The following is a 22,398-nucleotide window of genomic DNA, read 5'->3' on the forward strand; positions in this document are numbered from 1 at the left end:
TTAGTGGTTCTATTGTTAATTTTAATTTTCATGGCACTGTTGGAAGGATCTACTACATCTATGATATTAAACTTATTTTATCACTATGATATCCATGTAACTGTCAATTTAACTTATTATATGATCATCTATGTACAATTAACTGTTGACCACCGACAAATTTTTTGCACACCTTCATAATTTATGATCTTTGAAAAAGGTTATAGTATGAAACTCACTTACAATCAATCACATAAATAGAGTAAAATTTAATGTAGGCTACTGCCCATGATGAATCTGTGGGAAAATTGTGGTACAAGTGGAACATAACATACATGCCTAACACTGACAATAATAAATGGTTATCAATCAAGTATTAAGTGCTAACCTACAATAAACATTTTGCACACCTTCTAAATTCGTGGGTTCTGCTAACATAAATTCAACGAAAGTTAACCTTACCAAAGTTGGTGTGTGATAATTGATAATAACTACTCCATACTTAATGAAATATAACACCTTTATGCGTATATGAAACATATTGAACAATAACAGACTACGTGTGGCATAATTCATCCACAACTCCAAAATGATATTTTTGTTATTTGTATTCAAATTATATAATAACTCAAGAACAATTAAGTAGTGACCTGGTCCAAAAAATTGGACATAATAACTCTCAGATTTTTAAATGTAGATCAATCATATATTAAGTGTTGACCTGTGAACAACATCTTGCACATAATTACTTATTTGTCATCTTCGTGGTAACCAATATTACTAAATTTTGGACCACATACGTATTCGTTGTTCACTTGCTATAAAATTTAGTTGCAACTCAATCAAAATTAAGATGAACAACATCCAACTATCACTTCACATAAACCACTCAAAATTTCATAAATCAATGACTAAGCCAAACAAGAAAATTGTCATCAATCACGTCCACAATGTTTAAACATAAAAAATACCAAATTTAGCAATAGAAATCCAAATTACAACAAACATAAAATCTCTAAATCAACTACTTATGGCGCTTCCTCCCACTAAATGTTGCAAAAGGAGTTCTTATTGCCATACTCCTGACACGCAACTGAGGACCATCCCTTCGTCGCACATACATGTTGCTTTGTTCGAATTCTTGTGCTTCCTGATTTGGAAAATGAACTTCTTCCGCATGACCCCTCTCACCAGAATTGCCAAATTCAATGCAGCCCCTGGGGTGGTTGGAATTAGGTGTTTGCGAATGACCAACACTTGGTTCACCAAACTCAGAAAACTTCATTTTGCCCTGCTAATGTTGGCGCTGGTTCTTCCTCTCAATCATCATTGCATTCAAGTCTACAAGTTCTTTTTGCAATTCCCCTAGCACACTTTTTTGATGTTCAAAAAAATTAATTAAGTCAACTATTTTAGTACCCTTAGTTTGACGTCCATATACCTCAAAACCTTCTTTAACGAAGGAATTGGTCAGCTCTTCTGCAAAGGCAGCAACATCTGCAACAACCTGAAACAATTCACAACAAACTTCAATCAGTATAGATGACACATTTAGGAAAAAAATCAAAAAACAAAATACCCAACTTATAGTGTTATTTGTCAAACTCCTTTTAATTACATTGTCCTCTGCTTTCATTTCCATCCAATGAAAGATTCTGGGAAACTTTATCGTGTGCTGACAATCCTTTAAATTCGGAATCAAAAAATGGTCAAAAGACCATAACTGCCACAATTGTAATCAAAATCAGTCAAAACTCATAACCAAATATTTTAAACTGATCAAACAAGTTTGAAATTAATTTAACATACAGTACATGTAACAAATAAACACGTCCAGCTACATGGAAGTGTTTGCTGCTTTGTTTCTCCTTCAAGAACAATTTAGCTTGACATATACTGCCAACCAAAAACTCATACACCACTCGACCCCAATTAAATTTTCCAATACTACCAAGGTCATCAACAATGTTGAACAAAATAGAAAAAAATGTTCCACTACGATTGGACAACAAAAACTCAGAAATTGCTAACAAAACGTAAAGCTTACCAAAATCCTCTAAACAAAGCACTTTAATATGTTTTAAGATGTAATCATATACCATTTAGATATCAACAACTTTGGAAGCTCCAAATAAATTCCTTGAATCACTATTTAACCCTTCCTGGTTTAAATCAATGTTCTCATCAACCACCCTCAAACCTAGACCAAGACATACATCTAAATAGGTAAATCCAACAACTTCTGTACTCATGTGAAACCCCCCCAACCTTTCCACCCACCTACTAATTAACGGACTCAAAAGATCCTAGATATTTTAATAGACTTTTTCAACTCAACCATCCATCCAAACTGTGTTCCTCGAATAAATGACTTTTGCTCATCTGTTAACTTCTTATTCAAACTACCAATCAATTTTGTCCGACATGAATGCCTAAAACAGATCTGGAACAATAAAAAAAATAGTTATGTCATTTTTATCATAACAAATTTCAAAATAAATTGAATTCCAAAATTTATCAATACCTTGCGGTCAACATTCAATTCACTTCCCTCACTGACTGAAGCCATATTTATGACCTGAATACATAACCCCAGGTAATCACCCAATAATCAATTATGGAATAAAATAATATGGAAGTTAAAAAGATTGAGTCAAACCACATACTTCCAAAAAATTTAACACAGGTCATCACCTATGAGCAAACAGGTCATCATCAATAAATCATACAACTTTAATCCACTTGGGTTTGAAACCACATCAAAGAGATAATTTCAAATGAAATCACACTATCCATACTTAATCACCTCATAATCAACTATTGAGTGTTATCACATGAAAGATCAAAAAAATTCAGTCATACCATAAGCTTCCAAAAAATTCAACACAGATCATCACTTGTGACCAAAAAGGTCATCACTCATACATCACACAAGTGTAATCAAGTTGGCAATGAAACCACATCAAAGAGATAATTACAAATTAACTCACATTATCCAAACAGAATCACCCAATAATCAATTATGGAATAAAATAATATGGAAGTTAAAAAAATTTAGTCAAACCACATGATTCCAAAAATTGCAGCACAAGTCATCACTTCGATGCACACAAGTCATCATCAATAAATCATACAAGTTTAACCCACTTGGGTTTGAAACCACATCAAAGAGATAACTACAAATGAACGCATATTACCCATACTTAATCACCCCATAATCAACTATTGAGTGCTATCACATGAAAGATCACAAAAATTCAATCATACCACACGCTTCCAAAAAATTCAACACAGATCATCACTTGTGACCAAACAGGTCATCACTCATACATCATACAAGTGTAATCAAGTTGGCTATGAAACCACATCAAAAAGATAATTACAAATTAACTCACATTATCCAAATAGAATCACCCAATAATCAATTATGGAATAAAATAATATGGAAGTTAAAAAGATTGAGTCAAACCACATGATTGCAAAAAATGCAGCACAAGTCATCACTTGGATGCACACAAGTCATCATCAATAAATCATACAAGTTTAACCCACTTGGGTATGAAACCACATCAAAGAGATAATTACAAATTAACTCACATTATCCAAACAGAATCACCCCATAATCAACTATTGACTGGTATGAATTCAAAAAATTGAGTCAAACCACATTATTGCACAAAATGCACCACAGGTCATCACTTATGAACAAGCAGGTCATCACAATAAAATAAGACAGATTTCATCAACCTAGTTAGAAAACTAGTATTGATGCACCTATCAAAGCACCAAAATCACAAAAACAGAAAAATAACACAAACTTACCAACCACCGCCTGAATCGAACAACTGAAAGCACCAAAAACCCTAACTTCGCAAGCTTCATCTTCGATTACAGTGTTGTGGTCATTCACATGTACAAGATATATGATAAATTCGCCTTTAAACAATAACTCACTCGACTATGCAGGCGAAAACCAAAAAAAAAAATCTCAGTTCCTTAACGAAAAAACCCACAACGACGACTTCGAAAAAAAATACCACAAACATGTTGGCGTAGTGGAGAAACGCACAAAATACGAACCACGATGCTGAATCCAACAATGGAGACGAACAAAAACCCTAACTCTGGGAGGATCGTCTTCTCCCTTCATCTTCTCTCTTCGTCTTCTCCCTTCGTCTTCTTCGACTCACTAAAACACACGTATTCTCCTTTCTTCCTTTCTCCTTTCTTCCTTTCTCCTTTCGAGTGGGTTTTCCCTTTCTTTCTTTCTTTTCCCTTTTTTCGTTTTTTCTTTCTCTGCGCAACCCACTCTCCAAAGAAAACCTAATTTCCCACCCTTTCAATTTTCACGCCCAAACCCACTCTCCAAAACGTATTTCTGATCCGCTCAATTTTCACGCCCACACCCACTCTCCAAAACGTGCCACGTCTCAAGTAAGATGCTTTAATAAAATTAATTTTAATTTAAAAAATAAAATTCACCTGTGCATGCCACGTCATGGAGTCAAGTACGGAGTCAAAATATGGAGTCACTTTATCATTTTCCTTTATGTTTTGATATTTAAATTTATGGTGTTTTGATATGATGTTATTATGAATTGAATTTTTTTACATAATATCATTACTTTTTCATTAAAATTGTATGTGGTGGTTATTATATTTTTTTTACCGCAAAATTTCCGTCATAACCTGTTATGGTTTCCGCCATAATTTTATAAGAGTTTTTGGGGTCATTGATATTTTTCTTTATCCGGTATCAATAACATTGATTCCAAATACAGGGCGAACTAGTCAAACCCCTATTTTGCAGACTAAAACGTAGAGTTAAAATGAATTAGTCTGACTCACGTTATCATCTTAATTATAATAATAAACAATTTGTATATAATTTTAAGTATATATATATATATATATATATATATATATATATATATATAAAATTCATAAAGCTAAAGACATGCATAAAATATGTAATTAAAAGATTTTAAAAGGGATTTGTCTATGATAATATTAGTGAGAAATTAAAATTATTTCAATGAACAAAATCCTTCACACAAAATATTATTTATACTATTTATAATTTGTGAGGAAAATTTTTAAAAGGGTCACAAAATATTTTAATTTTATTTTGCATTGAAATATTAGTGATAAGTATTTTCTGACAAACTTTTTATTATTATTATTATTAATAAATAATAATATTAATAATAATAAATAATCATAAATGTTTATCAATTCGACAATAATATTGTCTTTACTGAAAATTTAGCGGTGATTTAGAAAATCTGTCATAAATTATATCAATTGAACCTCATCTTAAATTAATATTCGTCATAAAGATTATAATTTAGAAAAATATTTTGACACACTTGTACATTTATTTGACATATTGGAAAAAAACGTGTCAAAAGAATAAAAGAATGTAAAATGTGACATTGTCCTTATATTTTGTTGTAAACATTATCACAAATTAGGGATGGCAATTAGGGCCTGGCCCGCGGGCCCGCATAAAAAACGCGGGGCGGGCCAGGATAGTGAGCCCGCAGACCCGCACGGGCTCGGCCCGTATAGGCCTGCGGCCCGCACGGGTCGGCCCGCAAGCCCGCATAAAATTAAAAAAAAGAAAAAAAACTTGCACTTGTGTATATTAATTACTTCTTTTATGGACTCTTACATTAACATTTCAAATTCTTGTATAATTGGAAAAGACAAGTATTATGTAATTCTTAATGTGCTAAAATTTAAAGAATACATTGTGTATGTCATAGTATGAATATGATGAAAATGTTGAATTATCAATTTATCATCTAATTTCCCAAAGTCTTTACTTAATTTTGTGAACTTCTTAAAGTTTCCCAATTTTTAAACATTGAAAGTTTTATCATAAAAAAAATAAAAAATTAAAAAAAAAAAGCGGGCCGGCCCGCGGGCCCGCGGGCCAACCTTTATGCGGGACGGGCCAGAGTATGCGGCCCGCATAAAATGTGCGGGGCGGGGCGGGCCTTATGCGGGGCGGGCCTAAACGGGGCGGGCCGGCCCGCATTGCCACCCCTATCACAAATTGAGACATAATTTTTCTATCACAAAACTTTTCAACTATTTTTAACTTTTCTGATAATATTTTGACAATAGTTACTGATAACTAAAAAAATAATTAAAAAATGTCAAGCATCTAAAACTGACATTTTTTAAAGTGACTAAAATGTGATAAAGTCATGTTTGCATATATTAAATTTTTTTTAAAACAATAAATAAACTAAATGTATCATTTGTTAATATCAATATTTTTATATGTAATAAAGAATAATGTATCACACCTAGTCGGCCTAGCCGAATAACAATAAACACTTGTCATCCTTTACCGACATAACTATATCGACAAAGACTGGGGGACTGGTGTACCACACCTAGTCGGCCTAGCCGAATAATAACCATTACCATATAAATGCTAGGGTACTCGGACTAAACCGCTAAGAAGCGACACTGATCAAACAAACCAAAACAACAATAGCAGCCTAAACCGCTAAAGGGTAACCGGCCTAGGCCAATAACTCCACGAAAACAACCAAGGACTTGGCAAAAACAGAACGTTTCAATAAGATTCACAAGGTCCACAATAATCGAACTAAGGGCCTGGACTAGAGCCCAGGCCCACCTACAGCCCAAGCAAGGGCCCAGCCCATGACTTAGCCAGACATAATTAATAATCTATAAATATGCATGGACCCCACGAATTAAAGGTATGCATTCATTACTTCCCTAATCACCATATTTGACTTTCTGAGAGATTTAGCTGACTTGAGTTTCGGAGTCCCTTATGCAGGTAACCCCTCCCTGGTCCAAACCGACCACTTCGAGATACTCATAAGCGATATATATCAGCTACGAAGAAGCCTACTGAGGAGACGGCGAACCAGGATAAGGTAATACTTGTGTCTGACATATCTTGTTTGTTTGTTCTATACAGGAACAGTATAATTAAAAATATCTAACATGATAAAATAAACTTACTATATATAATTATCAATAACATAATGAAAAAAATAATAATAAAACTTCATCTTACGTTAGAAAAAGTAAAAAATAATAAAATATTATTTTAAGAAAGGAAGACGAGAACCAAAAAGTACATAATAAAATCCTGCTATAAGAGAAAAGAGTAAAAAGAAAATTCAATAGATATTTGGAGAAAATAAGTAAGTAAATATACAAAGATAAAATATAAAATATTACTTAAAATGATATCTCAAAAAATACTAAAAATTGTTAAAATTTTTTTTCATAAAGTTAAACAATTTCTTAAACAAGTAAAAAAATAGAAACTAGTTAAATAAATAAGTAACTATGGAATACATTTATATTCGTAAAATTAATTAATAAAAATAAATCATAATATTAAAATATGGAATACATTTATAATTACTATGGAATATAATATTAATTAATAAAAATAAATAAGTAACTATGGAATACATTTATATTCGTCAAAAGCTTTTATAAGACATTGTTTGTTTCATATTATATGTTTTATAATTACTTTTTAATGGATTATGGAACACAAGATTAAAAAATATGATATTGTGGGTATAGAATAAGTTTTTTGAAAAAAAAAATATCTATAACAATATATAAAGATAATTCTCTTTTGTGTCCACATTTCAAAATACTGATTTTATCTTTTAAAATATAGTTATTTATAAAATTTTTGAAAATTGACTGTTATTTTTACAAATTTTTGTATAAAATCGTTTATCTCTACTCTCATATTTTTCTTTATTTATCAATAGTTATTCTCTTATCTTTTTTTATATACTTCACTTTATTTTTAATAAATATTATTTTATGCTATATATTAACTTAATAACAATACATTATCATCACCTATTATAATATCACGTATATTTAAAAAATACGTATATAGATACGGAATAGCTTATGAATACGCTAGTTATCTTGGTCAAGAATATCAAAATAGAAAAAGATAATATTAGTTAGAAATTTTGAAAATATAAAAAGAAAAAAAATGCAAGATGACTTTTGAAGGTGCATCTAGAAAATTAAAAAGACGAAACTCACCCTAACCTTATTTCATATTGGACCTTCAATTCTAGGCCCAATGAAGTGACCTATTGCCCAAATTTCAAACCCACCCATAATCATCTCTTTCTCTCAGAGTCATTGTTCTCCGTTCTCCGTCCGCACCGGCGCCACACGCCCACTGCGCCACCATTCTTCTAAACACCCCTTTCTCTACTTCACGTCCGAACCAAACTATGGGTAACCATCATTCCTTAAAACCTCTCAAAAATTTTAATTTTTCATTTTTCCATTCAATTCTTAGCAACTTCAATTTTTTTGTGTGTGTTTTTGAACAAACTACGTCTCAGATAAACAAAGCGCAGAGAAATCACGTCGAGAACGAAGGAAAGAATCCCGCTTGGCAAAGAATGCATCAAAACACGAGTCCTGGCTCCTTCATCGGGTAATTCTATAGTATCATGTTTTATTTTTAGTTTTATGTCTTGTTCTGTTACCAGAACAATGCGAATTTTATTTTTAATCTGTTGTTTTATAGAAATCTAGAGCTACGAAAAAACATGGCAGTAATTCAGCTATGGAAACTAAAAACACACCTGATACATCAGTTAGTCCTAGTGTCAAGGAAACACAAGCTGGGAAGTTAGAGTCTTACTCTAAGAAACATGAGATAGATGAAGAACACGTAGTGGCAGAGGAAGAAAAGGGTGGTTCTGTTGCAAAGAAAATGAGGAAAGTGAAGAAGGGTTCTAGCAAAGGTTCCAGGAAGAGCATGTTGGAGCTTGGTATGCAGGATGTTTCTATAGCTGCTGAAAAGGATCTAGAACTGGAAAGGAAGCTTTCCAAGAAGCTAAAGGTGAAGGAAGGAAAATTGAGGGGAATGGATGATGGGCTTAACATATTACTTGAAGGAATGTCTTCTTCTTTTGATTTCATGGGAGAGGGGGAGGTTCCTGGTATTGATGAATTTCCTGTGAATAGATTGAAGAAAAGCTTGTCAAGTAAGAAGGACAAGTTGTCAAGGAAAAGAATGAAACAGGAAGCAATGGATGATGTATCAGAGCATGTACAAACTTCTAGTGAAGATGTAGAATTGGATGATGTTCCAGACAGTGTGCCTTCAAGGAAGAAGCACAAGAAAAGGAAATCATCAATTGAGCAGCAGGAAGACAATGAAGAGGATGATGCTGTTGGGATGTCCAAGCCTTTGGAATCTTGTGGAATGGAGGGGAAATTGGGTAACACTCCTGCTGAACTTCCGGAAAAGAAAGCCAAAGGGAAATATATTGCGCCTCACTTGAGAGCTCGTGCTGGCAATGAGCCTGAAGAGCATACTCAAATACGAAGACGTGTGCGAGGTAGGGAGGTGGGGCTTGTTTTGACTTTTGCATTTCTGTCTATTTATCATTGAGTATTTTAATTTCTACTTGAACTTGTTTCTTCAGGGCTTCTTAACAGGCTTTCTGAATCTAATGTTGAGTCAGTTACTGGGGAATTGTCCTTGATCTTTCAGGTATGTCACTCATAGGCATAGAGTAGTCTTGAAATGAATGCTTGTTTGATTTCTTTTAACAAACATCATATGATTTTGTTTTAAAATAGGTAAAAGAAGAGTTAAGAAAGAGAATGTAAATGATTCTGGGAAGTCTTAAAAAAAGTTTATTTTTCCTTTTTATTCCTATTAATTTTTGCATTTAACATGTTTTAAATTAAAAGAGGATGCCTTTTAGTATCATACGTGCCCATTTCTAACAATGAAATGATTAATCTTATAAAAGAAATTTGACCTAGTTTGCCATTTCAAGTTTGAATTAGTTTGGAAGTAAAGTGCCAAGACCTTTTGTTTCACATTTTTTTATTTCTGAAAAACCTTGGTTATCTTCTCCCACACAAAAATTTGTGATCATTGTAAAATCATATGTTCTACTACTTTTTCGCTAGTGTTGCTTTAAATTGAATCATATAGCATCATATTAACTAATGGGAACTGCTATGATAGTTACTTAACTTCTATGATGTAATATTTTGCAGACTGTTGCTCGTAGTATTGGTTCACAGATCTTGACTGAGGAAGTTTTGGCATCATGTTCTGGTGGTCCTCGTGGCAATCAACAGTAAGGATTTTTGTCTTTCTATTTTACTCTTACCTCCCTCAATGCAGTTGCTAAATCCGTGATTTTTTTATTTTTTATTTTTGCTTTCTACGTTCAGAGCAATTTTTTCGTCTCTATTTTGGTTATAGGAGAAGGTCAGAAAATAAATGAAGATATTCAATCAAATTTAGTTTAAATCTTTAATGATAGGATAAAACCTTATATTCAGATGCTCCAATCAGGAAATGTGAAGAAATACAAAAATAATGACACAGGAAAAGGAAGAGGCTAAGGATATTGTTTGTCCAGATGAGAAGGGAAAACATGTTTGAAAATACTTGAGCAGGAGTCTCTTTAGTTTAGAATAATTAATCTTGGGTGTCGAGGTTGAGGCATTGTTATTTTTATAAAGAATGCATAGAGATTCAGAAAGTATTGTGTGGTATTTGGATATGTTAGATTCTTCTTCCTTGAACCTCCGCTAAATACTGTGTTCTCCCCTATGGCAATCCCAACTCCTGTAATTTTTCGTGGTGTCTAGCTTTCGAACAATTCTATGTTGTCGTGTTCATTGTAACTGACATTTTTTCTTATCAAGGTATGCTGCTACTTTTGCTGCATTTGTTGCTGGGATGGCATGTTTGGTTGGTGTTGACTTCAGTGCAAAGTTTTTGGCTTCCTTTGCTAAATGTTTTGAGGTATAAATTGCAAACAAATAAATTAAAATTTAAAAACCAATTTTGTAATTTTTTTTTATTAGTTTCCCTTTCCGGTTTTTGTTTCTTCTCCAGATCTTCTTTTGCTCAGTGTTTTAGAAATTACAAAAGTTATAATCTTCATATATTTTCTGGCCAGGATGAGTACAATAAAGAAGACAATCTCTCCTTGCGGAATCTTACTCTTCTTTTATCCTATTTATGCATATTTGGAGTCTGTTCTAGGTGGGTAAACTGGATTGCGTCAATCATTTGATATGAACTTATTTTAACCACATTTTTCTTAAAATATATCTTGTGATGCTTTTCAGTGATTTGATATATGACTTTCTGGTCATGCTGAGCAAGCGTTTAACTGAGACAGATGTCTCTATCATTTTGGCGTTGTTACAATGTAAGTGTTCTATCATTTTTACTTCCATGTTTTTGGTGTGTGCTTAGAGCTTCCACGTATGTAAATGGTAGAGGTTTATATAGAAGTTACTTGGTGATCCTCATCTCTAACAGACTGCTAGATCATTGTATTCTTGAGCATTTAAAGCACGTACCAATATTGAAATGATTTCTGGTGATATGGGCACTTTTCCCTTTTAAGAGATCAATGAGTGAACCATCTGTGACTTATTTTTATTGTATTTGTTTGAATAGGTTGTGGGATGAAAATAAGGGTTGATGATCCAGCTGCCATGAAAGATTTCATTCTTAGCGTTCAAGATACATCAAAAAAGTTGAAGGCTTCCTCTGGAGATGACAGTCAAAAGAAAAATAGTAAAAGAGTGAGCATGCTTTCTTTTATCATAAATAGAAAAGAAAACTACTTTTTTTTTTCTACAAATAGTTCAACTCTGATTACTTTGTAATTCTTGTAGATGGACTTCATGCTTGAAATCATATGTGACATCAAGAATAACAAAAGAAAACCAAATGAGGACTCTGCACATCACACTCGGATTAAGAAGTGGTTACAGAAGGTCCCAATCTCTAATTTGTGTTTTGTGGCATTGTCTATCGTTGAAGTTTCTTTTCCCAAATATTACCTGTTATGTTCCATTGTTTTTTTCAAAACAAAATAAACCCTTTGTTTCACATTGTTTAATTGAATCTATAAAGAATAAAAGGAAAGCTGAGCTACATGTAGGATGTGCTCTGCTTAGACAATCCTTTGTTGTTTTTCTGGATAGCTTACTTGGTCATCTGAGAAAATTAAAATTTTGTTTCAGTTAAGAGTTGATGACATTTTGATTAGAGGGCTTAAATGGAGCAAGCTTCTTGATCCTGACAAGAAGGGCCAGTGGTGGTTGTCCGGAGATGCAGCATCTTCAACAGTTAATGTTGAAGAAGTTGCCAACAGAATAGACAAAGATGTTCTTGAAACCCAGAGAATGCTCCAGCTCGCTGCTGCTCAAAAGATGAACACAGATGCCAGAAGGGCAATCTTTTGTATAATAATGAGTGGGGAAGACTATATTGATGCATTTGAGAAACTTCTAAGATTGGAATTACCAGGCAAACAGGTAAGCTTTTATTTCCTTTGTCCTTATTTTTCAGCTTAGTAATGTGTCATTTCAATTTGTGTGGCTTTTCCTTCTTGTGATGATATACAGGACAGAGATGTCATGCGTGTTCTTGTGGAGTGTTGTTTGCAAGAGAAAGTTTTTAACAAGTATTATACAGTGCTGGCTTCCAAGTTATGCGAGCATGACAAAAATCACAAGTTCACTCTACAGGTATTGAATTTCTCCATTTGGCATCTATTTCATAATAAACATATCGGTGTATCAGATATGTTATATCCGATACATGTATCGTATCCGTGCATAATAGGAGTTGACATATTCTTTTACCATGCATGTTTTTTCAGTTTTGCCTGTGGGATCAGCTTAAGGAGCTGGAGTCAATGCCTCTTATGAGGTCAATGCACTTGGCAAAATTTGTGGCTGAAATGGTTGCCTCTTTCACTCTCTCCCTTAATGTTTTGAAGACTGTGGATCTGAATGATATCACCTTGTTGACACCAAGAAGGGTCATGCATTTCCGCATTCTGTTTGAGGCCATTTTGGAGTATCCGGAAAACTTGGTATGGAACATATTCACACGTGCAGCAGTGATTCCTGACCTTGAAAGTCTTAGGCAAGGCCTTGAATTTTTCATAAAGGAGTACGTTGTGAAAACCAATAGAGATCTAACTCAAAAGTTCAAGTTAGCAAAAAAAGCCCTTAATAATGTGGAAGGAGTTTTGAGGTGAAAGTAAAATTTGGATTCTACCCAATTTTGTAGCTTAACTTTATGCTTTTTTGGTAAAGAGGAACTGTTATTTTAGAGGATGATTTTGAAAATTTTTACTGTCATTGCCTTCATTAGTTGTTGTAAAGTATTTTTGAATGAGAAGTGCAGAGCATGCTAAAGCTTGCCCAGTATACTTTAGTGCAAAGTACCAAAGCTTGAAACTGAGGCTTAGGATTTGTAAACTTTTAAGACTTGAAATGTTCAGATGTTCTTAATTCTGCAAGATAATTAAGGAATACTAATGATAACTATTTGGCAAGGACATCTCATGGCAGTGTAAAAGAATGTGATAAAAAATAACGATGAAGTACAACATACATGAATTTCTATTTTTACATGTAATAAATAATGTAAGAGAAATAAAAAACAAAATATTATACAAATAATTTATATAATTGTGTGAAATATATTTCTATTAAAGAAATATTTCACCTAGTTTGTTTTTATGTTTTAAATTTGAAATAATATTGAATTAAAAGAGTTCAATTAATTTTTTAATTCAACTTCAAATCAGATTTGGTTCCATTTTAAAAATAAAAACCTTTGGATTGTTAATTTTAAATTATAAGAACCAAGCCATTCAATTCATCTATGTTATTACACTTACGAAAGTGTAAATGTAAATTTCACATTAATTATTAACTAGAAAGAAAAAAGTTAAAAGATAAATAATATATATAAAAAAATCAATAAAATTAGTTCTTATATCAAATAAAGATAAAAAAATTAAACAATATATAAAGAAGAAAATGTATAAATCTATTGTCTTATATCAATCTTTTATTTAAATTTGTCTTACGGCTTAACATCATCACAGTTAGCATCGTAGCTAGTTTCATCTTTTATAGCAATTGGTTTTGTTTATATTGTCATTTCTTGCTCTCACAATTGTAAAATTTATCTGTTGATATAGTCGTCACAATGATTATCATGATTGTAAAACTAACATTAAATGAAGACTTTCGCATCATTGTTGGTCCTTCAAAATAACCCTTTTCATGCCCTTACATATAATGTTTATTTGAAAGTGATAGATGTGATATGTAATCGGACGAAAAGGTAAATAAAAATAAGAGGAAAATGGAATAAATTTAGTTATAAGAAAGTAAGATGTATGTTTATGTTGTATAAGCTGGTTATTTCTTAATTATATTTTGTTACTTTAATGAATATTATGAAGAACTTTTTGTTTAACGAGCATCTATTATATATTATTTCATTAAAAGAAACATATATTTTAGGATGAACTCATTATCATTTATTAAACAATTATATTTCTTATTCTAAATCAGAATATTAAATATTAATTAGTACTTGTTGTAAAGTAATTTGACAAACAGTTTATTATACGTGACTAATGTCCGTGAGTGTGTGATGAATGTTGTATACATTATAACTTTTAGTTTAACATGTTTACCTTCTTTTTTTTAATTTATAGCCCTTCAGAATTTACTTTAAATTTTTTAGTGTTCAAACTTACAAAATGGAGATTCATATCATGTTATTTTCTATTATTGAAACACACATTAAAGAATCAAGTCTAACTTATACAAATTGAAAACTACAATTTAAAGTACCAGGAATATCAGAAGAAAATAATCAATTAAATATGGAAACGAGATTTAACCCAAGTAATTGAAATCGGAAAAAGAACTGTATTAGCAACTCTTGTAACATCGAGCACGATGTAACATAACATACATGATACATGATAGTGAATCACGCTACTTTAAGACACTCGTACTCGAAAAGCTTGTTAGCCTTCAGATCATTGCCTAATGCTGTAAAGGCAAGGCTAACAAGATTTCCGAGATCGAATGTGTTAAGGTAATTTAAGGAGCAAATCAACAGAAGTTGTAAGAACTCCAACTTGTGCTCAATATTGTTGTCTTGGTCCAAGGGGAATACCTGATACTCTTTATATCTACACCATATCGAAACATTGTTAGTCAATTGTAATCGGAACAAAACAAAATAACACATTTCATACTTCCTTTCCAATTTATCTTTATTTTATCACTTTATTTTTTCTTAGCACCAAAATTGCTGCTTTTTTCCCCTTCCATGTAACGACTATGCCTTGGTAAAATGCCCTCAGTTGCAGAATCATGACCTGACATTGATTGGTTTTTACTTGCCGAGAACACTGTTCCAACAGTGAAATACATAGCACATCTAGGTTTCAATTTTGAACTATATCTTATTTTGAAAAACATATTTTTGAGTTTTCCTTTTAAGATAGAAAAAAACTCCGATAAGGTTCAAAAGGTTTTATCCAACCAGTTAGAAAGCCGCATTTTGAAATACTGGATGTTATTTGCACAAAACTGGTAAAATTCCATATCGATAGGATTGCGGCAGAGCCGCAGAAATACAACAGATATTAGGGAAACGGGAAGGGGGAGAATCAATTGCTCATAGAGCATATGCTAAAACATCTAAAATATTCCACACACAGTTATTGAAGCAACCAATATAGAAAATTTCTCTTTGGTGGTGTATATGAAGCAGAACCAATGACTTGTGAGATTCTACTTTCTTATACCATTCACTTGGCAAGCTCGTTGCGGATGAGTTTTGCTGCAGCAACCATGTTTGTGAGGGCTGGTTTCACCTCTGTGTACTTACGGGTCTTGAGCCCACAGTCGGGGTTCACCCACAAGATGTTCTTCTCCAGCACTGCAAGCATCTTGTTGATTCTGTCAGCAATTTCCTCAGTTGGTGGTATTCTTGGGGAGTGGATGTCGTACACACCAGGGCCAATTCCAGCACCATACTTCACACCTTCACGGAACACTGAGAGGAGCTTCTCATCTGAACGAGAGTTCTCAATGGTGATAACGTCGGCATCCATGTTAATGATGGAGTGGATGATGTCGTTGAAGTTGGAGTAGCACATGTGAGTGTGGATCTGTCAATAAGAAAAGTTGATTATTACATGATGCAAAATAGGATGAAAAATAATGATAATAACCCAGGGTGACGACTTGTGGTGATCCAAAAGTACCTGAGTGGTATCCTGGACGCCAACATTGGTGATTCTGAAGGAATGAACGGCCCAGTCCAAGTAATCAGCTTGCTCCGATTTCCTCAGTGGCAGACCCTCTCTCAAAGCAGCTTCATCGATTTGGATGACAGTAATGCCAGCCTTTTCGAGGTCTTCTACTTCGTCCTTGATGGCCAAAGCAATCTGATAGGTGGTTTCAGATCTGCAGATGGATTCACAAACTATAATTAGAAACAACAATTTGGTGAATATTGTCGCCTCGCTACTCATATTACAAGGGTATGGACTTTATACATACCTAGGTTGATCGTTTCTAACAAAGGACCAGTTGAGAATGGTAACAGGGCCGGTAAGCATTCCCTTCATTGGGCGTTTGGTAAAGCTCTGAGCTACAGATGACCAGAAGACAGTCATTGGCTTTGGGCGGCTCACATCACCATAGATGATTGGTGGCTTCACGCAACGAGATCCATAGGATTGCACCCACCCATTAACAGTGAAGGCAAACCCTGACAACTGCTCGCCGAAGTACTCAACCATATCATTCCTCTGCAATGAATGGCTTTCACAATTAGTTGGAGGTGACAATAATTAAAGAAAATCTAGCAAGAGTGGTTGCTCAACACCAAAAAGTGGTGCTGGATATATCGAAACATTCAAGTCTAATATATAGACATTATGAGACGAGAGCTGACCTCTGGTTCTCCATGAACCAAAACATCAATATCAAGCTCTTCTTGAAGTTGAACAACTTTGTGAATTTCCTCCTTGATTGACTTAACATATTCTTCCTCGGAGATCCTGAAGAAAACAGCATGATGGTCAATAAAAGAAAGGCACATTATAAATGAAAACAAGGCAAAGATCAGCAGTCTCAGCATCTCACTTGTTAGCCTTGAACTCACGGCGTACCCTCCTCAGCTCTACAGTCTGAGGGAAGGATCCAATGGTGGTGGTTGGAAGGATTGGAAGGTTAAGCTTCTTTTGTTGAGCATCCAGTCTGGCACTGACATTTGTTGCACGGCGATGATCTGAACCCTTCAATGCAGCAGCCTGAGAGGAAAGAAAATTAGAAGCCATGAGTAACAGCAGAATACATCTTACAACATATCCATATTAATAAAGAGTACAATCACTCACAGCCTTCTGAACAGCCTCATTAGTCACTCTTGGAGAGGACTTTCTTGAAGCCTGAGCTGCAGCATTAGCAGAGAAGAAAGCCTGAAAATGAAACCATGAGATATTTGATATTAGTGAATTGTGTGATGAAACAATATTTATTGTCGTGGTTCCAAAATTAATCATGACGAATGCTAGATATTTGGCCTACCACTGGCACGCCACATTACACAGAATTTTCTTAAGTAATTCTAATGCATGTAATATTACCTCATCCTTGTTGCCAGACAAGGCCTTAGCCAATGCGTTAACTTCAACAATTTTTTGGGCAGCAAAAGCTAGCCATGACTTGATCTCATCATCCAACTTGGTCTCATTAACAAGATCAACAGCAGTGTGAAGAAGGGAAGAGGAAGTAGACACAACAAGCTTATCTGCATACAGTTTAAACAATAGATATATCAAACAACTATATTGACCGTAAAAGCGTCTCAAAATTCACAGTGAAATGCATGCCCAATATATACCTTTGCCCACAACGCCTTCAAGACCCTGTAATGTAGCGAGAGAAGAAGCAAGGTCATTGGCCCAGATGTTCCTTCCATCAACCACTCCAGCAAAGAGGTATTTTCCACTTGGAAATCCACCCTTGATCAAATCAAGAGTCTTGGTTCCACGGACTAAATCAAATCCATATGCAGTGACGCCGTTCAGGGATGTGAGAACCTTGTATGCCTCAGCTGGGACGTCAGCAAAGTAGGTCGCAATAAGAACATTCAAACCAGACAAAGCAGGTGCAAGTTCTGCATATGCATCAGTAAATGCTTGCAATTTGTGAGACTCAAGGTCCAAGACAAGGGTAGGCTCATCAAATTGAATCCATGAAGCACCAGCTGCCTTAAGGTCAGCAATAACATCCCTGTTTTATTAGTCATGTAAGCAAGTTAGACAAATAGCATGAATATACACAGAAAATAATAACACCCGACAAATTAAGACTTACTTGTAGACAGCAAGAACTTTGGGAAGGAGAGAAAGGAGATTAAAGGATTTCTCCACACCCTTGGCAGGCTTAGAGAGCAACAAGTATGTGACTGGGCCAACGAGGACAGGAATGGTATCAACTCCAAGCTGAAAGACAAACAAATATTCGATGATAATAGTCATTTCACACATTTCACCCTGATCTAAATAACATCTCATAAAAGACAATGCTTCTCTATGATAGATAACGCAAATGGCCTTATATTTTAACACATACCGCCTTGGCCTCCTTGTATTCCTCAACAGCCTTGTGAGAAGAATAGGTGAAGTTCACATCAGGTCCCAATTCAGGGACAATAAAGTGGCTGGATCAAAACCACAACAGTTCAGTAATCAGATCATTACAACACAACATAATAACACAACAGTCGCAATTTCAGTGGGCATCAGGAGGCATCATCACTTACTAGTTGGTGTCAAACCACTTGGTCATCTCCATAGCAGGCACGGTAGCATTACCTCTGGCCATGGAGAAGTAGGTGTCAAAACCAATCTCACCACCGGTCCAGCCATACCTTTGTGGGACGGCACCGAGGGTGGCGGTGGCATCAAGCACCTGATCATAGTAAGAGAAAGTGTTGCTGGGGATATACTTGATCCCAGCAGAAGCCATCTGCTTCCAGATGGATGCCCTGAGATCAACAGCTACCTTCTGCAAATCCTCGGCGCTGCTCTTGCCATCCCAGAAAGATTCGAGAGCGAACTTGAGCTCCCTCTTGGGACCCATGCGGGGGTATCCGACGATATGAGATGCCATTGTTCTGTCAGAACAGATCAAAACCCAAATCAGCTCTTACTTCTACCCACTCCAAAACCGACAATACCATAAGCGTGCAACAATACTCAAAGATCATTGCACTAATATTCATAATAACACATTTTGCAATATTCATAGATCATAGCTATAATTTCTCATATCTAGTGCCAGAGCCACACTGCCTATAAAACTCTTCATTAAAAGTTCTTACTTAAAATTTGCCGAAAAACACAAAATTATAAGCAAAACTCATATATGAGAAACAAAACAAACAGAATTTTATGATTTACACTAAATTTCGGTCAATAACAGAAGACAATGGATAGTGTATGTGTGTATATATGTGTGTGGCGTTATAGCATTTTCCGTAATGACACATGCAACATGCAACAACACTCGTAGATCATAACAAGCATTTCCATAATGACACATACAACAACACTCGTAGATCATAACAAGCTGACAATAAGACAGTATCATGGACGACTATAAAGCAATATTCTCATCCCCTATAGACATCATCCACACATATGAGTTTGACAACTTAAGAGAAGTTCACACTAGCATGAAAACACCTCACGATTTAGTATAACAACAACGGTTCCATACAATGAAGTAGCAGATTTGGACAGAATGACAACAAAAGAGAGAAATCATAGCAAAACGGATTCAGATCCAGTAGATCTAGGCATTAGGGGAAGAAATATCGGCAGATCTAGGACTGGCACAAACATTGGATGAAACAGAGCATTACGTTTATGTCCAGATCTGAGGAGAATTAGGAAGCAAAATTGAAGTGGTTGATAGAAGAGAACAGAGTAACAGCACACGGGAATCGAGTCAGAGAGTGTGATAAGAAGGCATGGCATAGCATGGCTTAAGAGGGAGAGAGTCTCGTACCTTGAGAGTGAGTGTAGGAGACCAGTTCTCTCTGTGGCTTCTTCTTAGCTTCTATGGAGCAAGTTGAAGCCGAGAACAGAGTGCGAGGTATAAGCAATGGTTTACGGGTTTATTTATAGGGATTTCAAGCCAGATCTGAGTCTCTATCTTTTCTATTCACATTTTCTTCGCTCTTCTTATTAATTAATTTTATTATTAATTATCAATTAACAAAATTAATTTTGAAAGATAATATATTATTTTTTATTTTCTTTCTGTGCTGTGTTTGTTACATGCTGAATGGTGAAGAATTTGTGGGTGAGAAATCATTTTATATCTAAGCGCGTTTGTGGCTATTAGCAACCAGTGAAAACGTGAGAGATGCACAATTTACAAAACTGTGCAGTCTTGTGAACTTGCCATAAAAGCCACAAACGCACTTTCCCAACATTTTTTATTAAGCAGAATTGGTTGAAAATTTTAAACCATGATTACGTCTCACTGTAAACCTACCTGGTAATTTTACATCTCAAATGTTATTATTTAAAAATAAAAAATGATACTATTAATTAATATTAATCAAGGATCGTATTATTGACAGACATTATAAAACATAAATAAGATAATGATTTTTTGAAGTATATATAAACTTAAGATGGATTTATTGATGACAATTAAATTAAACATTTCTGGTTAGGTAATCTGGCTTTTTGGAGTGAAACTCAAATAATAGTTTTCAATAAATTCCAATTAATCTTAATAATGAGTGCCTAAGAAAACTCTACCTCTTATCATATATAAATATCTAATTAATAAAATTGTAAAATTGTAGTTAAATCAACTATTAATGTCAAATCAAATTTTATTTCAAAAATCTTGTAAAATTAGACTATTGTATCCATGGTTACACTAAGGTCAATTGTTCTGAATAATCAACTTTTTTTTTATTCACTATTCAAAATCTGGTTTAAAGGAATTAGACTCCTTACTATTTAAACAATTCGTGTTAGAAAAAAAAAACATTAATTTCAACTGGGTTATATTATAAAATTATATATTTTGTATCAACAAATTATCTCGAAATAAAAGTCAAATTCAAACTTTATAAGAAAAAAATAAGCAAATAATCATTTCTTAATCAGTATAAGTTGATTTAGAAAGTTTTTAATTTTTGGGTACAATTAATTTTCTTGGTAAGTTGATCTAAAAATAGCTTTTTTTTACAAGATTTACAAAATAGTTCAAATTAAATACACAGGGAATATGCTGGGTACTTTATTAAAAGAAAAAGTCACATTACTCTGGCATGCAAGCTAAAATATGAAACTATTTCTATCATTGTTCCTTTTTCTTTTATCTTTCTTTCTTCACCCATCAACGTCGGCACGATTAGTTTTGTGATTTTGTAAGGTTTACTTTTTCATGTAATAATCATTTTCTACAAAAACTATGAAGTTGAATGTGCATCAAAAAATCCTTGAGATATAATTAAACTAAACATTTTCTAAAATATTATTTTATTGCATCTTATGCAATCTTATTTATATTTGTGGGATTGGTGGTGTGTTCTCTAAGGGATATTTATCACAATTGTCCAAAAGCACTTCTAATTTATTTATCTATAGTATATAAATTTGGAAACCATGAAAAGTTTTCTCCCCAATCCACACACATAAAGTTTAAGTGTTATCTATATAAACATTCCTTCTTTATTACTTGTATATGCATTTTTATTTCTATCCCTCTCTCCTTATATACATGTTTATTAAAATTATTATTTTATAAAATTATATAAAATGATTATTTTTAAAATAAAGTTATTTTTGTAGTTACTTTAAATAATTTTCAGTTAGATATAAATCTATCTCTTTCTATTAAATTCATTAATAACTATATATACTACACATGGTTTAATAGGTGAACCCATTTAAAATTATACTAAAAATTATATCACAAAATTTATATAGATTTTGGGTGAATAATAGCTTTCACAATATATAATATAAATTATATGATTTTCTTAATAACTTAAATGAAAATTATTAGTAAGAATGTCTTTTTATGTAGTAATATAAGCATGTCAAGTAATTTGATAACTTAATTAAATTTGAGTTTAATAGTTTTTTATTCTATTTATGATTTTTTAAGACTTTGTCTTAGTATTTTGAATGTTATTAATTTGATTTTTTAAAATAAATAAATGTAATCCTGTGTGTCAAATTTTAGAGTTATACCCATTACACATGAAATGTGAGCTAGTTCTATATTTAAGTGAAGTGTAATGTAACATTCCTTTAATATGGTTATACTAGTAAAGAAAATGTAGATATATACTATAAAATATACATTCACTACGATACTTGTATAATTCATATACAAATCTTTAAGTTTTCAAACCTAATAAATATATATATATATATATATATATATATATATATATATATTTCAATAAAATGTAACATTCCATTTGAATTGAATAAA

The 22,398-nt window shown here is 33.4% G+C and overlaps 2 protein-coding genes across 3 annotated transcripts; one reads left to right on the plus strand and one right to left on the minus strand.

Annotated features, from left to right (window-relative positions):
* The first annotated feature begins 8,096 nt into the window (after nucleotides 1-8,096).
* Nucleotides 8,097-13,161, plus strand: LOC114163143 (nucleolar MIF4G domain-containing protein 1). The gene is made up of 13 exons (XM_028047265.1): nucleotides 8,097-8,256; nucleotides 8,367-8,461; nucleotides 8,555-9,374; nucleotides 9,462-9,529; nucleotides 10,048-10,130; nucleotides 10,708-10,807; nucleotides 10,965-11,050; nucleotides 11,137-11,219; nucleotides 11,474-11,601; nucleotides 11,695-11,796; nucleotides 12,046-12,339; nucleotides 12,430-12,552; nucleotides 12,687-13,161. The coding sequence occupies exons 1-13, from the start codon at nucleotides 8,253-8,255 to the stop codon at nucleotides 13,068-13,070; spliced, it is 2,370 nt and encodes a 789-aa protein (XP_027903066.1). The 5' UTR covers nucleotides 8,097-8,252; the 3' UTR covers nucleotides 13,071-13,161.
* A 2,246-nt stretch (nucleotides 13,162-15,407) lies between these two features.
* On the minus strand, nucleotides 15,408-20,109 carry LOC114179267 (5-methyltetrahydropteroyltriglutamate--homocysteine methyltransferase). Of its 2 annotated transcripts, none has more exons than XM_028065572.1 (12): nucleotides 19,939-20,109; nucleotides 18,689-19,042; nucleotides 18,499-18,586; nucleotides 18,241-18,368; nucleotides 17,765-18,156; nucleotides 17,508-17,671; nucleotides 17,259-17,339; nucleotides 17,005-17,171; nucleotides 16,814-16,919; nucleotides 16,417-16,667; nucleotides 16,119-16,320; nucleotides 15,408-16,022 (listed from the first exon to the last, which is right to left on the minus strand). In XM_028065572.1, exons 2-12 carry the CDS (start codon nucleotides 19,036-19,038, stop codon nucleotides 15,660-15,662), a joined length of 2,292 nt encoding a protein of 763 aa, XP_027921373.1. In that variant the 5' UTR covers nucleotides 19,039-19,042; nucleotides 19,939-20,109; the 3' UTR covers nucleotides 15,408-15,659. The 2 variants fall into 2 exon arrangements, with proteins under 2 accessions (XP_027921373.1, XP_027921455.1); XM_028065654.1 differs by having other exon boundaries at nucleotides 19,793-19,997.
* Between the last annotated feature and the right edge of the window lie 2,289 nt (nucleotides 20,110-22,398).

Source organism: Vigna unguiculata, chromosome 1 (genome assembly GCF_004118075.2).
Source record: "Vigna unguiculata cultivar IT97K-499-35 chromosome 1, ASM411807v1, whole genome shotgun sequence".
NCBI lineage: Eukaryota > Viridiplantae > Streptophyta > Magnoliopsida > Fabales > Fabaceae > Vigna > Vigna unguiculata.

What these genes read in the sequence shown, in the direction of transcription:
- LOC114163143 (XM_028047265.1), top strand. An exon ending in CCTTTGCTAAATGTTTTGAG is followed by an intron (nt 10,808 to 10,964) that starts GTATAAATTGCA and finishes TTTTCTGGCCAG; the next exon opens with GATGAGTACAATAAAGAAGA. An exon ending in CATTTTGGCGTTGTTACAAT is followed by an intron (nt 11,220 to 11,473) that starts GTAAGTGTTCTA and finishes TTGTTTGAATAG; the next exon opens with GTTGTGGGATGAAAATAAGG.
- LOC114179267 (XM_028065572.1), bottom strand. Translation starts at nt 19,038, where the DNA reads ATGGCATCTCATATCGTCGGATACCCCCGCATGGGTCCCAAGAGGGAG. An exon ending in ATGAGGCTGTTCAGAAGGCT is followed by an intron (nt 17,172 to 17,258) that starts GTGAGTGATTGT and finishes CTTTCCTCTCAG; the next exon opens with GCTGCTGCATTGAAGGGTTC. An exon ending in TGGTTCATGGAGAACCAGAG is followed by an intron (nt 16,668 to 16,813) that starts GTCAGCTCTCGT and finishes CATTCATTGCAG; the next exon opens with AGGAATGATATGGTTGAGTA.